This window comes from Podarcis tiliguerta (assembly GCF_965153285.1).
Source record: "Podarcis tiliguerta genome assembly, chromosome: Z".
Taxonomy (NCBI): domain Eukaryota; kingdom Metazoa; phylum Chordata; class Lepidosauria; order Squamata; family Lacertidae; genus Podarcis; species Podarcis tiliguerta.
In genome coordinates this window covers 18,589,295-18,604,852 of record NC_139553.1, presented here as the reverse complement: position 1 = coordinate 18,604,852, position 15,558 = coordinate 18,589,295, and the positions used below count along the sequence as shown (strand labels likewise).

The 15,558-nt window shown below is 47.4% G+C and overlaps 1 protein-coding gene across 2 annotated transcripts in view; it reads right to left on the bottom strand.

Moving 5' to 3' along the window:
• Window positions 1-293: 293 nt before the first annotated feature.
• CCDC187 (coiled-coil domain containing 187) overlaps window positions 294-15,558 on the bottom strand; it is a 34,214-nt gene continuing 18,949 nt past the window's right edge. The window contains exons 11-15 of one of the 2 annotated variants that reach the window (XR_014507192.1): window positions 14,957-15,108; window positions 11,529-11,698; window positions 9,509-9,675; window positions 5,233-8,295; window positions 294-322 (exon numbers count right to left, since the gene is read on the bottom strand). Coding sequence is in view for 1 of the 2 variants with exons in the window: in XM_083423425.1 (XP_083279551.1) it covers window positions 6,917-8,295; window positions 9,509-9,675; window positions 11,529-11,698; window positions 14,957-15,108 (1,868 nt within the window). In the remaining variant the exon portion in view is untranslated. Of the gene's footprint in view, window positions 323-5,227; window positions 8,296-9,508; window positions 9,676-11,528; window positions 11,699-14,956; window positions 15,109-15,558 lie in introns of those variants that run through there. The other variant, XM_083423425.1, reaches the window with a different exon arrangement.

Here is a 15,558-nt window from a genome sequence, read left to right as displayed (position 1 = left end):
CTTTTTATGTGTTACTGTTTCAGATTAGTAATGTATTAGTCTCGTAACATTGCTCTACAATGCTTAAAATGTTAACAAGTTTGATGTGATTAATATGTTAAAAACACAATAATAAAAATGAAATGTTTGCAAGGCACCAGGTTGAAAAAGGCTATAGTAGCACATACAAAAATCTAGAATGGCCGTGTGTGTGTGTGTGTGTGCATTATACAATAAAACAGGACATACAAGCACATAGTATAAAAAGAGCAATCTTAGTTTTTTTCCAAATAATTCACTATCCCTTGTAGCTGTTTTTTTTATTCCAACACTTTATTTATTTCTGTTGTGTATTGAGTCAAAGGATTTTATATCTGTATTATTATTGTCTATATTTGCATTAGGGTAAAGTAACTGCCTTTTGGTTTCAGGGGGTACAGCTACTATTGGTTCATTTAAACTGCTGTATTTGGATCCTCTGTCTTATTGGTTTCCTCCAAAAGGCAGGACTGTGATTGCCTGATATTGTTCCCTCCAAAATGTATCCTTTCTAGCTAGTCCCCTGTCCCTATAAATGTAGCTTTCCCCTCCTCAGTCTTCAGTCTTGTTTGCTGTAATAAAGAAGTGTTACTAGAGAACTGTCTCCAGCAGATTATGTCAAGAGAGCTGAAATCACAAACCCCACGTCACAACAACTGGCGACGAGGATGGGATCCGGAATGCTGAGGAGCGGTTAAACGCAGCCCTGCCTCAGAGTCCGGATTGCAGCTAAGAACAAGACTCACTGGCCAGCTGAGAAGACGACCCTGCCACAGGACAATGGAGAGTCCAAGGGTATTGGAGCCCTTCCAGCCATCAGAGCCCCACACGTGGGAAGACTACGTCGAACGCTTCGAGTTCTTCGCAGTGGCTCAAGGGATCACCGATGCCAGCAAAAGAAGGGCCACATTCCTGAGCTACTGTGGGCCTGAGACCTTCAAGCTGGCCAAGGCATTGCTTGCTCCAGCGAAGCTAAGTGAGACATCTCTCAAAGATATTCTTGCCTGCCTAACAAGCCATTTGGCGCCTACTGAGACCAAGATGGCCCGGCGGATGGAGTTTCATGAGAGGCAGCAGCGTGCTGGGGAGTCTGTATCTGCATTTCTAGCTGAACTGCGGAAGCTCGCTCAGCACTGCGACTTCCAAAATCTGGAAGAGACTCTCCTGGATCGGTTTATCGGTGGTCTGAGCAGCAAGAAAGCCAGAAGACGCATCGTGGCTAAAGAAGAGGTTACCCTTGCTTCAGCCTTGAAGGAGGCCACCGCCACGGAGAATTATGAAAGAGAGGAGCTTGATGCCAGTCGCAAGGCCCCTAAGCCACAGATAGAAGTTGCGCATGCCATGGACGAGCTAGAGGCTACTCCGAGCCAGAGCCCAGTCCGTGGGGTCGAGTCAGTGCGTCAGGCCTGCACAGTGCACAAAGATCACCGAGGCAGGTGTCCAGGTTGTGGCGGAAACCATGAGCGGAAGAGTTGTCGTTTCCGGGATGCTATGTGCCGGACGTGCGGGAAGACAGGTCACATCGCCAGGGTCTGTAGATCGGCGGCGTTGGGAGCGACAGGAACACCTAGACTGGAGCATCGCAGACCGCCCACAGCAACCCATTTTCTAAAGGACTGCCACTATGTAACGGAGATCAACGGGAGGGTCGTGCAGTTCCCAGCGCAAGGCAAGGCACACGTCAAGGTGAAGATTGAGGGTCAGCAGTGCGACATGGAGGTGGACTCCGGATCTGGATTCACTATCGTGTCGGACCAGACCGCGAGGACATTCTTCCCCAGGGGTAAGTTGCCCCCTCTGGAGCCCTTCCCGGCAACCTTGCAGTCATACTCAGCGGGCCGCATCCATGTTATGGGAATGTGTGCCGTGAGAGTTCAGTTCCGGGACAAACAGGCTGTACTCAAACTGGTGATTGCGAAGGGCAGTCGCCCCAGTCTCCTGGGCACTGACTGGTTCCCCGCCCTGGGACTGAGTATATCAGGGCTTAATTCAATCCAAACCTGCCCTGAGATGAGCGAGGCATTATGCAAAGAGTTTGCTGGTCTCTTTAATGGAAAACTGGGTTGTTATAAAGGGCCCCCAGTTGACTTCGAGTTGGACCCTGGGGTGGCCCCAATCCGACTCAAACCAAGGCGAGTGCCATTTGCACTGCAACCCAAGATCGAAGCAGAGCTGGATAAATTGGTCAAGCAGGGAGTTCTCTCACCCGTGGACTCTGCTAAGTGGGAGACTCCAATCGTCACGCCCCTTAAAGCAAATGGGGAAGTCAGGATCTGTGCAGATTACAAATGTACTATCAATAAGGCACTCAGGGGAAACTCATACCCCATTCCAGTCGTATCACATCTGTTGGCTAAACTGGCTGGGGGCAAGGTGTTTGCCAAAATTGACCTGGCACAAGCCTACCAACAGCTGCCAGTAACCCCACAATCAGCGGAAGCACAGACTATTGTCACACATAAAGGGGCGTTCAGAGTTAACAGATTACAATTTGGAGTTTGTGTGGCCCCAGGGATTTTTCAAGGGCTCATGGAACGCCTGTTAAGAGGTCTGCCGGGGGTCTTGCCATTTTTTGATGACGTTTTGATTGCTGGAAAAGACCCACAGGAACTGGTTGCGCGTGTCCGTGCAGTGTTGCTCAAGTTCAAGGAGGTGGGGTTGCAACTGAAAAAGGAAAAATGCAGTTTTGGGGTGCCAGCTGTGGATTTCTTGGGGTTTAAAATTGATGCATCAGGCATCCACCCCACAGATGCTAAGATTAAGGCCATCATCGAGGCACCACGACCACAGAACAAGACGGAGTTGCAGTCATTCCTGGGACTTATTAACTTTTATCATTCGTTCTTACCCCATAAAGCTTCGGTAGCTGAACCATTACATAGACTGTTGCAGAAAAAGAATGTGTGGCGATGGGGGCAGGGGCAGCAGAAGGCTTTTGACTCCTTGCGAAGAATGCTGAGTAGCGGGAGCGTCCTTGCTCATTATGATGAGTCAAAGCCGCTGGTCCTGGCATGTGATGCCTCTCAATACGGCCTGGGGGCGGTGCTGAGTCATAGGGAACTGGATGGGTCGGAAAAGCCCATCTCTTTCTATTCCCGTACGTTGTCGCCCACGGAGCGCAACTATGCTCAAATTGACAAAGAGGCGCTTGCAATTGTGGCAGGAATCAAAAAGTTCCATGATTATGTGTACGGTCGCCATTTCTCCATTGAAACGGACCACAAACCACTGTTAGGGTTGTTCAACCCGAACAAACAAACGCCACAAATTCTCTCCCCCAGAATGTTGCGTTGGTCTATATTCCTGAACGGGTTCCAGTACACCTTGACCCATGTGCCGGGGAAACGGTTGTGCCACGCTGATGCGCTGAGTCGATTGCCCCTTCCTGGCGGGAGCAATGAGGATCCCGCTCCAGCGGAGCACATAATGATGCTGGAAACACTTCCGGGGGCTCCTGTAACGGCTACTGATATAGCTGAGAAAACGAGGAAAGATGCTGTTCTCTCCCGTGTGCTCACTTGGGTGGGGAGGGGGTGGCCAGGTGGTCCGCATGAAGACAAATTCAGGCCTTATGCGACAAGGCAGCACGAGTTGTCCATGCATAAGGGTTGTCTCCTGTGGGGAGATAGGGTGATCATCCCAGCACCACTGAGAAACAGGGTGCTTGAGACGCTTCACATGGGACACCCGGGAATGGTCAGGATGAAGTCGCTAGCCCGATGTTATGTGTGGTGGCCTGGAATGGACCAGAACATAGAACAATGGGTACGAACATGTAAGGCATGCCAAGAGGTGCGGCCAGAAGTGGCCAGAGCACCAGTTCACTGGTGGGAGCAGTCCAGATCTCCCTGGAGCCGGCTGCACTTAGATTTTGCTGGGCCATTCCAGGGGAAGGTCTTTTTGGTTGTCGTCGATGCATATTCCAAATGGTTAGAAGTGGCGATGGTCCCTAGCATGGCATCAGCTGCCGTAATCAAGGTGTTGAGGCAGCTGTTTGCAACCCACGGGTTACCTGAGACCATTGTATCAGATAATGGGGCAGCTTTTGTATCCCAAGAATTCAGGGCATTCTTGGCTGATAACTTCATAAGAGGGGTCACATCCGCGCCCTTTCACCCATCCTCCAATGGGCAGGCTGAGCGCATGGTAAGAACAGCCAAAGAATCCATTGCGCGCTTAATGGAGGGTAACTGGTCAGCTCGCATCGCGCGAATGTTATTTTTGCAGCATGCGACGCCGTGTACTGCGACGGGCAAGTCGCCAGCTGAGCTGCTCTTGGGTAGAAGACTGGTAACGGTGCTGGATTATGTCCACCCGGATAAAATGCCAAACCATAATTCAAGAGCAACCCCCCAGGCTGAGACTGACACAACAAGGTATCTCGCCCCTGAAGATCTGGTCTGGGTGAGGAACTATTCACGAGGTTCGCGGTGGGTGGCTGGTGTGGTCACCCGGGCTAGTGGACCTGTGTCCTATTATGTAACCTTGGAAAATGGGCAAGTTTGGAAGAGACATATAGATCAGCTGAGGCGCCGGGCGCTCAGCAGGGAGGAGTCAGATAATTCATCCCTGGCTAACGACGCAGAGCTGCAAGACCAGAGTGAAAATGGCCCAGAGGTGCAGTCACCAGGGGCTTCGGCAAATGAACCAGGGTCTGCTAGTCCTCATGATGACGAGGTACAGGTAGGGAACCCTGAGATGTCTGGGACTCCATCTGTTCCTGAGGAAACCCCTATAGCAGCCCCTCTACCACAGGTAACACCCAATCCAGAACCGGCAACGCCTGTTGTCAGGAGATCAAGTAGAAGTTGTAGGACCCCACAGTACCTGAGAGATTACGTCTGCTGTGCTCACTAGGGGGGGAGGGGTGTTGTGTATTGAGTCAAAGGATTTTATATCTGTATTATTATTGTCTATATTTGCATTAGGGTAAAGTAACTGCCTTTTGGTTTCAGGGGGTACAGCTACTATTGGTTCATTTAAACTGCTGTATTTGGATCCTCTGTCTTATTGGTTTCCTCCAAAAGGCAGGACTGTGATTGCCTGATATTGTTCCCTCCAAAATGTATCCTTTCTAGCTAGTCCCCTGTCCCTATAAATGTAGCTTTCCCCTCCTCAGTCTTCAGTCTTGTTTGCTGTAATAAAGAAGTGTTACTAGAGAACTGTCTCCAGCAGATTATGTCAAGAGAGCTGAAATCACAAACCCCACGTCACAACAATTTCTATACTGCTAAATTACCAAACATATCAAAGAAGTTTAAAACCTATAAAAAAAGATAAAAACTATATGATAAAAGCATTTTTAAATTAATAACCATTTTAAAGAGAGAGAGAATCTGACAATGGAATGAACTCAGAAGGTAGATAGGACTCTCATTTGTTGGAGGTTTTTAAGCAGAGGTTGGGTGGCCATCTGCCATGAATGCTTTAGTTGAGATTTCTGCATTGCAGGGGGTTGAACTAGATGGCCCTCAGGGCTCTTCCAACTCTCTGTTATGATGTGAAGCACCACACCATACATTTAAACACACATTCAAAATGCATGACTTCCTCCAAAGAATCATGGGAACTGTAGTTTCCACCCCTCACAGAGCTACAATTTCACACGTCCCCAGGAAGAGGGGTTGATTGACAGTGGAATGGACTCCCTCAGAAGGTGATGGACTCTTTTTGTTGAAGCTTTTTAAGCAGAGGTTGGATGGCCAATTGTCAGAGATTCTTTAGCTGGGATTGCAATATTGCAGGGAGTTGGACTAGGTGACCATTGGGCTCTCTTCCAAACCTACAATTCTATAATTATTAAGCCACTCTGAGAATACTGTAACTCTGTGAAGGAAATAGGGGCCTCCCAACAATTCTCAGCACCCTTAAACTACAGTTCCCAGGATTCCTTGAGGGAGTCCTGACTCAAATGGCTGGTGTGGAACCCTTTTTCATTTCAAGTTTTAACCAAGAGACTTCTCTGCTTCCATGTGAGCCACTGCTTCTTTTTAAAACTGTTCTCAGTGCAGGAAACCACTTTGTGGTCCCTGAACAGAATTTAAATGAACCCAAAGCATTTCAAGGGATGGAGAACAGGACACCGTTTATACCTCATAGAGGCCCTTGTTTTCAGGAAGGATTGCTGCGTGCGTCAGTGTCTGAAAAAGATGGATGGTGGGCAAATGAAATGCAGAGTTTAACGGAGAAATAATCATTTCCTATGAAAGCTAATGACTCCTCTGGAGGCCGCTACTAAGATTTATTGACCCAAGAGGTTAATATTGATCAAAGGCACGGCAAAGAAAATATTAGACCTTGAAAGAAGGAGAATCACGAGACGGAGGCCTCGCTGGTAACGATATATCTGGCTGTCAGCCTGGAGAGTGCTGGGCACATAATGGTAAAGGGAGTTTAATATGTCTCCCGTGTTCCGCAAGCCCCATTTTGACTCTCCAATCCGTTATTTTATAGCTAACTCCTTCCCTGGCTCAGCTTCCTGATTAATCTGTTCTAAAGGACCGCTCTCCAATTGCACCACTTGCTTGAGATGGGTCCTTTATATCCTCTTCGTTAATTTTTTAAAACTATAAATCGCCCCCCTAAAATGCCACCCTGGCTTTTGATTATGCCATTCCTTAAAAAAAAAAGAAAAGAAAAACACATGGGTCAAACTTTTCCCCACACCAACAAAGCACTTGAAAATTGCTAAGGGTCTTGATGGACCACTTAATGATATTCTCCCCCTGCCCGACTTAGCAACTGTAGATGCTGTACGATTCTTTAGCTGTGATTCCTGTATTTCAGGAATCAGATCAGGTGGCCCTTTGGGATCCCTTCCAACTCTACAGTTCTATGATTCTATGAACCTCCTCTGGCCTACACACAGATGAGGACAGGTCATTTGTTTCCATGGATTTCATGTAGGGAACAGAAGTTGCTCTGATGGAGACTCAGGAAGTGCGGGAAGATCCTCGCCTTGGGAGGAAAAGGAGACATCTTGTTCGGTCAGAGATGGCATATCATTGCTTCCATATGTCAGAAAATCGTCAACAGGTGATAACAGATCTTCCTTCATTTGAGACAGAAGCTCATCGCTGAAAGTCCCTTCGTCGCTTTGCAAAAGGCAGCTCTTAACCTGGGGTTCCTCCACAGGTTTGGGGGAACTAGAACCAGGCACTGCCACCCCAGATTCCTTTTTGCTTTGACTATGTATTGCATTTTGATTTCCTTCTGCTGCCAGATCAGTGATTTCAGGGGAATGCAAACAGGTGCTATCCTCTTCATCGCCCAAAGATACTCCAGTGATCTGTGCAGTAGCACCTTCACACGGCCTGCTGTTGCTGGAGCAACTTTCATCACCTGAATTTTCTGTGTAACTTGTGGCACTCTCCAAAATGGACTGGGATTTGGAGGAACCAAGTGAATCCTGGAGCTGGTCAATGATAGGATTCACACTTTTCAAAGACACTTTAGGTGCTTCTCTTACAGGCTCGTGTTGGCTTTTAAATTTGGGTGCGTTTCGATCTTCACCATCTCCTTCAGCTTTGCTGAGGGTTGATAAAGGGTCCTGACCCTCAGAATGCTGAAAGGCCCAGCTAGGTGAGGAAGTGCTCTTCTCTGCCCCAGCCCATATATGAAACAACATCTTGCCCTTGCTGTTTGCATGAGGCCACTGGTCTGAAACTCTGGAAGAGTTTGTGTCTTCTCTGGTCTCTGGTGTCTGGGCTTGAAAGAGAAGGGGTCTTGGCCCTCCACTGTTTGATAATACCACAAAATCAGATTCGCTCTCTGGCCTGCCTTCTGGGGCCTTTTCCTGGCTGCGCATAGGTGGCATGCCATCTTGATTTGAATGGGCACTCCAAGAAGCAGCTCGGAAGTGGTGTCTGCTGCCAGATGAAAGCAACTCTCCATCCACACCAGTTTCCGGCTGTGGCACAGCAGAGATTGTAGGAATCCTGTTGCCACTACAACTGTCAGGGGGCTGTTCCTGGAAGGCAAATTCCTCTGGCAGGCTCACATCTGTGTCTTGAGAGGAATCTTCCTCTTCGAAATCAGAGGCAGAAAGGGAGCTTCTGGAGATATTGACTAGAACCGCATGGGCCTTTAGAAATTCAGAACCAGACCTGGGACTCTCCAGCATTTGAGAAAAGCCAAATGATTTGGCAGAGGATGTTGCAGAAGACAAACTCCCAGGACTCCTGTCTGAGGTGGAACTACGAGGATTGTTATCTTCTTTGGGATTCTCTGTCAGGCAAACGTTCTCCCTGCAATGCTCTTCCTCATTTTCCACATGATCTGGAAGGAAACAGAAGACAGGCAGTTCTTACTTGCTAGCTGATTTTATTTTATTTTATTGAAAATTATTTTGTCACAAGTAACAATGCAAATGTTTGAGAGGCGCAGAAGAAAAATCAGCATGCCTGTTTGACATTATCTGGTCCACAGCTTAAGGATGCAGAGTGGAGAAATGGTTATTGCACAGAGAGAGAAACGATACTGCAAATATAAGGTCATGGTTTTGTGGAAGCACAACCAAGTGGCCAATAATACACCTAGAACACAACCAAATCCAGATAAACTAGGAAAAATTATGGCCAACTGGATGTCCCAATGGGACAACTGCAGGCAGGATCTAAGCACAAGAACCCTCTGCCTCTACTGTGGCTTCAAGCAATAGGTATCCAAAAGCATTGATGCCTCCAAAGGTGGAGGAAGAGCATAGCCATTATGGCAAGTAACCATCAATACTCTTCTCCTCCATGAATTTGTCCAATCCTCTTTAAGCTATCCACATTGGTAGCCATCACTACCTCTTGTGGAAGCAAATTCAATAGTTTAATAATAATAATAATAATAAATAATAAATTTTATTTATACCCCGCCCTCCCCAGCCAAAGCTGGGCTCAGGGCGGCTAACAACAAGCAAAACAATCCAACATTCTAAAAACTTTTCACCATAAAATCAATCAAAAACAAATTGATGGCAACCAGCAAGCAAGACCCTGTGCAGATTGCCAAAGGAGGGAGTCAGGCTGTGCCCTGACCAAAGGCCTGGTGGAACAGCTCTGTCTTACAGGCCCTGCGGAAAGATGTCAAATCCCGCAGGGCCCTAGTCTCTTGTGACAGAGCGTTCCACCAGATTGGTGCCACAGCCGAGAAAGCCCTGGCTCTAGTTGAGGCCAGCCTAACCTCTCTGAGGCCTGGGACCTTCAGGATGTTTTTATGTTTTTATGTTTTATGTTTTTATGACCTTCAGGATGTTTAACTATGAAGGACTTTCTTTTATCCATCCCGAATCTTCAAACACTCTCCATTGGAGTTCTCATGGTATGAGAAAGGGAGAAAAAGTTTCCTCCACTTTCTCCATGCCATGCATCGTTTTATAAACGTCTATTGCATCACCTCTTGCTCATCTTTTCTCCAAAGTAAAAAGTCCCAAATGCTGTAAACTTTCCCCATCACAAACACATCCTGCAATGTGCCCCACAAGCACCTTTTCTATCCTTACCTGTGATCTCCAAGCCACCAGGCTCTAGGATGAGACCTGCAGATCCTTCTTTGGAAGAATTAAGATGCTCAGCCTCTTGACACCCCAGCTGTGGCTTCCAACCAGGGGATGCTGCTGCCATCACTTGATCCCTGTGTGGTGACACTTTCCCACACTTAGTGCCAAGGCTGCATACAGAGAGAGGGCGGCAAATCAATTGTGGTGTTATGGAATCATAGAAGTGTAGACTAGATCATCTAGTCCAAACCCATACAATGTGGGAATCCTAGCTACTACTAGTCCTGTGCCCAGTTATCACAGCTAACAACCATTGAGAGGCCTCTAGATGCCAGTATTTGGTTACTGTAATTTGTTCCATGTGGGGTTTCCCTCGACCCAGAGGCTGCAGTCAGTGCAGAATTCTGGCCTTATCAAGGAATGAGGATTTGTCAGCACCTGTGCTCAGAGAACTGGACTAGTTATTGATCTGCTACCGGGCCAAGTTCAAGGCGTCCCCATTAGTCCTTAATGACTAGGGACCAGTTTACCAACAAAATCCCCTTACCCCACATGTGCCCACTCAACTGCTTCAAACGGTGGAATTGGCACTTCCACAGGTGCCCCATAATCCCTGTTCTGCGTTTGCGATAACATGAATCTTTTAGTGCAGCAGCACCTACACTTTGGAACTCCCTGCCTATTGATATCAGGCGGGCACCTTCCCTGTATTCCTTTCAATGCCTGCTCAAAACATTCTTGTTTAGACAAGCCTACCTGGATGCTTAGAAAGCGGGTGTGAATTTTCACTTGTTTAAATATTTTAACTACTTGTATTTTTTAAGTACTTAATTTTTTCCTTGGTTTTCTCGTTTCATCTTTGTCAGCTGCTTTGAGGGTTCCCCTCCCACACACAATCAAGTGGTGTATAAATCTCACGAAATAAATGAGTCATGAAATAAATGAGTTACGGAAACTGAATAAGGCGTCCAAACACTTCCAAGGACAGTGTGTTTGTGGTGGAGCTGGGTTAGCCATCTCTCCCCATTCCTCGCCCCATCAACAAGAAGCAAAAGTGAAGGCAGCCATACTTTCGACAGGCCCGGCTGACCTATAATCAATAGTGACGTGACTTATAGATCAGCTCCATGCAAAGATTTATTGGAGAGCCTTTCCATTAACAAAACATGCAGCCTTCCGCTGGCTCCCAATGCTTGGTTTATGGGAACTGACAGTACATGAAGGGTTTGCGGGGGTAGGATTTGTGGTGGGCTTGTGGAGCAGAGAGGGTGGGCAACGCCTGCAGCCCCCCCACTGGAATATCGTAAAGCGCCCTTAGCACTTGCTCAGTGTCACACAGGCAGGCCCTCCTGACTTGACCTGTTCTGGGGAGACAGTGAGAGGCAGAGCCAGAAAATGGAGAAATGGAGAGCTGTTGGACGGGATCAGACCAAGGGTCCATTTCTCCTGGCATAAGAACGTAAGAAGAGCCTGCTGGATCAGGCCAGTGGCCCATCTAGGAGGAGAAAACCATGCATGACACCCTGAGCTCCTGGGGAAGGGGCTAGAACATGGGTAGGCAAACTAAGGCCTGGGGGCCGGATCCGGCCCAATTGTCTTCTAAATCTGGCCCACGGACGGTCCGGGAATCAGCATGTTTTTACATGAGTAGAATGTGTCCTTTTATTTAAAATGCACCTCTGGGTTATTAGTGGGGCCTGCCTGGTGTTTTTGCATGAGCAGAATGTGTGCTTTTATTTAAAATGCATCTCTGGGTTATTTGTGGGGCATAGGAATTCGCGCTCCCCCCCCAAAAAAAAAAGGCCGGCCCCCCACAAGGTCTGAGGGACAGTGGACCGGCCCCCTGCTGAAAAAGTTTGCTGACCCCTGGGCTAGAACTATAACAAATAAATAAAAAGAAGTAAATAAGTAGCACATAACAATGGGGAGTTTTTAACTTAAGTCCTTGTCCACTTGACATCGCAGACCAGCGGCCACTTTTAAGCAAAAAAAAGAAAGGAGGGTTTGTCTTTTCATTCCTTACGTGTTGTAAGCCTCATCCTGGAGTCGTCGTTGGCTGCTTCTGCCTCCTGAACTCCCTGAAGATGCTACACTGAAGGATCCTGGACCGGAGGTCTCCTTCTTGCCCCCTTCCTCCTCCTCCTCCTTCCCCAGCACAAGAGCTCTTTCAAAACAGGTTGGTTCTCCAGCATCCTGAAATGGGAAGGGAGAGAGTTTATTTTGAGGGAATAAGGCTGAGGTTCCTGCACTGCAAGGGGTTGTGCTGAGGGGTTGTGCCCCCTTCCTTGGGGGTCCCTTCAACCTCCCCAATTCTATGAGCTTGGAAGATGGCGGCTTCTCCTTCGTTGGAGGCTTTTAAACAGAAGTTGGACGGCTGTATAATCCTCATTCTGCATTTGCAAGAATTCAGTCTTTTAGTGTGGCGATCTTTGGAACTCCTTGCCTGTTGATATCAGGCAGGTGTCTTCCCTGCATTCTTTTCAGCACCTGCTAGAAACATTTTGTTTAGACAAGCCTGTGTTTAGAAAACTGGTGTGAGTTTCAATCCATTTATTACTATTTTAACTTTTTGAAAGTCTCCAATTATTGTCATTCATTTTTTTGTAAACGGCCTTGATATTTTTGTTTTGTTTTACGATTTAAGTGATGTATGAAATGAATAAATAAATAAATGTGAAATTAGCATCCTGCAAACAGCAGGAAGGGAGAATCCCCAATGGGTCCCTAACGTTAGTTAGGTACAGAGGTTCTGTCTTTAAAGCAGTATTTTTCCAAGGACTGGAATGGAATAATGTTGGTAATATTGTGGGTGCTAGTCATAAAGTGGTCTCCACTCCACAGCTGGTGTTTCTCTGGTTAAAACAAAACAACCTGCATAAAGTAAGTATCAAGGCATTAGCTTTTTAGCATCAGGTGAATATCTTTTTATTTTGTATTTTCTGGGACCTGTTTAGTTGTTTTAATCTTTGCTGCCTGTTTTTAATTTTTGATACTGGTTTTTTCATTTCATTTTTATTTTTCCAAATCAAATAATAGTGTGGTGTGATGGTTTAGACCTGAGAGACTAGGGTTCGAATCCCCACTTACCTATGATAATAATAACAATAATTTATTAGTCTCCCGCCCTCCCTGGCTGACAGAGCGGCTAACATCATGAAAACAACACAATATGCATAAAAACAGACATCAATTAATTAAAATACATCTTAAAATTAATTCAGACAAGTTAAAATCTGGGCAGGTGGCAATTATCAGGTTGGAACTGAGAGTGGTTAATACTTGCCAGGACCAACTGTTTCCACTGATGATACAAGGACCTGTAAGCAGGTTGGGGGCCTCCTTCAGGCTTGTTTTATACAAAGTAAGTCCAACTGCATGCTGCCCAAAGGCTGGGCTATGAAGCTCACTGGGTGACCTTGTGCCAGTCACTGTCTCAGCCTAACCTACCTCACAGGGATGCTGTGAGGATGAAATGGGGAGGAGGAAGAGAACCATGTACACCGACTTGAGGTCCTTGGACAATGAAGGTTTTATATAAATGCAATAAATAAATAAATAAGAACTCAGGGCCATCTAATGAAGCTGAGTGTTGGAAGATTCAGGACAGATAAAGAAGCACTTCTTAGTTAAACTATGGAACTCGCTGCTACAGGAGGCAGTAAGGTGAGTGGCTTAAAAAGAGGACTGGACAAATTCATAGAGGAGGAGAAGGGCTAATGATAGTTACTTGCCACAGTGGCTGTGCTCTTCCTGCACTGTCTGAGGCAGAAATGGTTGAAGCTGCAGCAGGGAGAGAGGGGTTTTGTGCTCTGATCCTGCTTGCAACTGTTCAGCCGCTGTGAGAACAGGATGCTGGACTAAGTGCATCATTAGCCTGATCCAGCAGGGCTTTTCTGATGCTCTTATGGAACCTCCAGATGCAGAGGCAGACTATCTGAATTACTAAGTCCTATGAGACACTTAGCCACTGCAAGAACAGGATGCTGGGCTTGGTAGCTCATGGGCCTGATCCAGCAGGCTCTTCTTATGTACTTATGTTCTTAACTTCCATCTCAGGGCCCTCCTGTAAAAAAACCCAAAAGGATCTTCTCCTGCCCAGAGGCCAGAGGGGGGTCCTCTCTGCCTGCCTGAGCAGCTGCTGCCAGCACTGCGCTGTCCACCTCTCCTCCTGCAGGAGCTCATTCTGCTGCTGCAAGAGGAGCTGCCTCTCCTGGTGGGAAGACCTGGAGAAGTTCTGCAGGTGCTGGATTTCTGCCTGAAGGGAAGCAGAGGAACAGAGGGAATAAGGCTGCCTCCCCTTTGACCTAAGAAGAGCCTGTTGGATCACAACAGTGGCTCACCTAATCCAGCATCCTGTTCTCACAGCGGCTGAATACCCCTAAGAACTTGGGAATCGAGATAGAATGCTCCTGGGCCTGGGGGTTCCATAAGATGACCCTTGGCTGCCCCGTCCAACTCTACAATTCTATTATTCGATGATGATGATGATGATGATGATGATGATATTTTATTTATATCCCGCCCTCCCCAGCTGAAGAGCGGCTAACAACAGTAAAAGTAATACAGCATTCTAAAATCAATTCATTCTAAAATCAATTCAAAATCAAATTAATGGCAACCATTGGGCTAGAGTTCTATGTTGTTGTTGTTGTTTAGTTGTTTAGTCGTGTCCGACTCTTCGTGACCCCATGGACCAGAGCATGCCAGGCACTCCTGTCTTCCACTGCCTCCCGCAGTTAGGTCAAACTCATGCTGGTAGCTTCGAGGACACTGTCCAACCATCTCGTCCTCTGTCGTCCCCTTCTCCTTGTGCCCTCCATCTTTCCCAACATCAGGGTCTTTTCCAGGGAGTCTTGTCTTCTCATGAGGTGGCCAAAGTATTGGAGTCTCACCTTCAGGATGTGTCCTTCCAGTGAGCACTCAGGGCTGATTACCTTAAGAATGGAGAGGTCTGATCTTCTTGCAGTCCATGGGACTCTCAAGAGTCTCCTCCAGCACCATAATTCAAAAGCATCAATTCTTCGGCAATCAGCCTTCTTTATGGTCCAGCTCTCACTTCCATACATCACCACTGGGAAATCCTCATAGAGTTCTGTGAGGATTGCCAAAGGAGGGGATCAGGCTGTGCCCTGGCCAAAGGCCTGGTGGAACAGCTCTGTCTTGCAGGCCCTGCGGAAAGATCTCAAGTCCCGCAGGGCCCTAGTCTCTTGTGACAGAGCGTTCCACCAGATTGGGGCCACAGCAGAAAAGGCCCTGGCTCTGGTTGAGGCGAGCCTAACCTCCCTGTGGCCCAGGACCTCCAAGATGTTTTTGTCTGAAGACCGTAAGGTTCTCCGTGGGACATACCAGGAGAGGTAATGTAGAATATCAGCACCCCTGAAGGGGGCCCCCCTTTCATAACCCCCAAATCATATATGGCTTAGAAATGAGTGGGAAGTACAAGCCCCATACCTGGCTGGTGGGATCCATTGTCTCACTCATTTCACCAGATTCTTTTGCAGGGATGGTTCCGCCAGGGAGCTGGTTGGTGGGAGGGGACCTTAGGCCAGAGACCTGGTGCTCCTGGGGAGGAAGACTGCCAGCAGATGCCTTAGGCTGGAGCCCTAAAGAAAGAACATATGAGCATCAGAAGAGTCTTCTGGATCAGGCCGAAGGTGGCCCGTCTAGTCCAGCCCCTGTTCTCAAGAAGGACCAGAGTGCAAGAGCACCCTCCCTTCCTATGGCGTCCAGTAACTGGCATTCAGAAGCCCTGCTGCCTCCAGTCAGGGAAACAGAGAATAGTCACAGTGGCTAGTAGCCCTCAATATCCCCTTTCAAAACCACCCATCACTGCCTCCTGTGGGAGGGAGTTCCACAGTTTAACTACAGTGGTGCCTCGCAAGATGAAAAGAATCCGTTCCGCGAGTCTCTACGTCTTGCGGTTTTTTCGTCTTGCGAAGCAACCCCATTAGTGGATTAGCGCTATTAGCGCTATTAGCAGTTTAAGGGCTATTAACGGCTATTAAAGGCTTAAGGGATTAGCGGATTAGCTGCTAAAAGGCTATTAGCAGCTT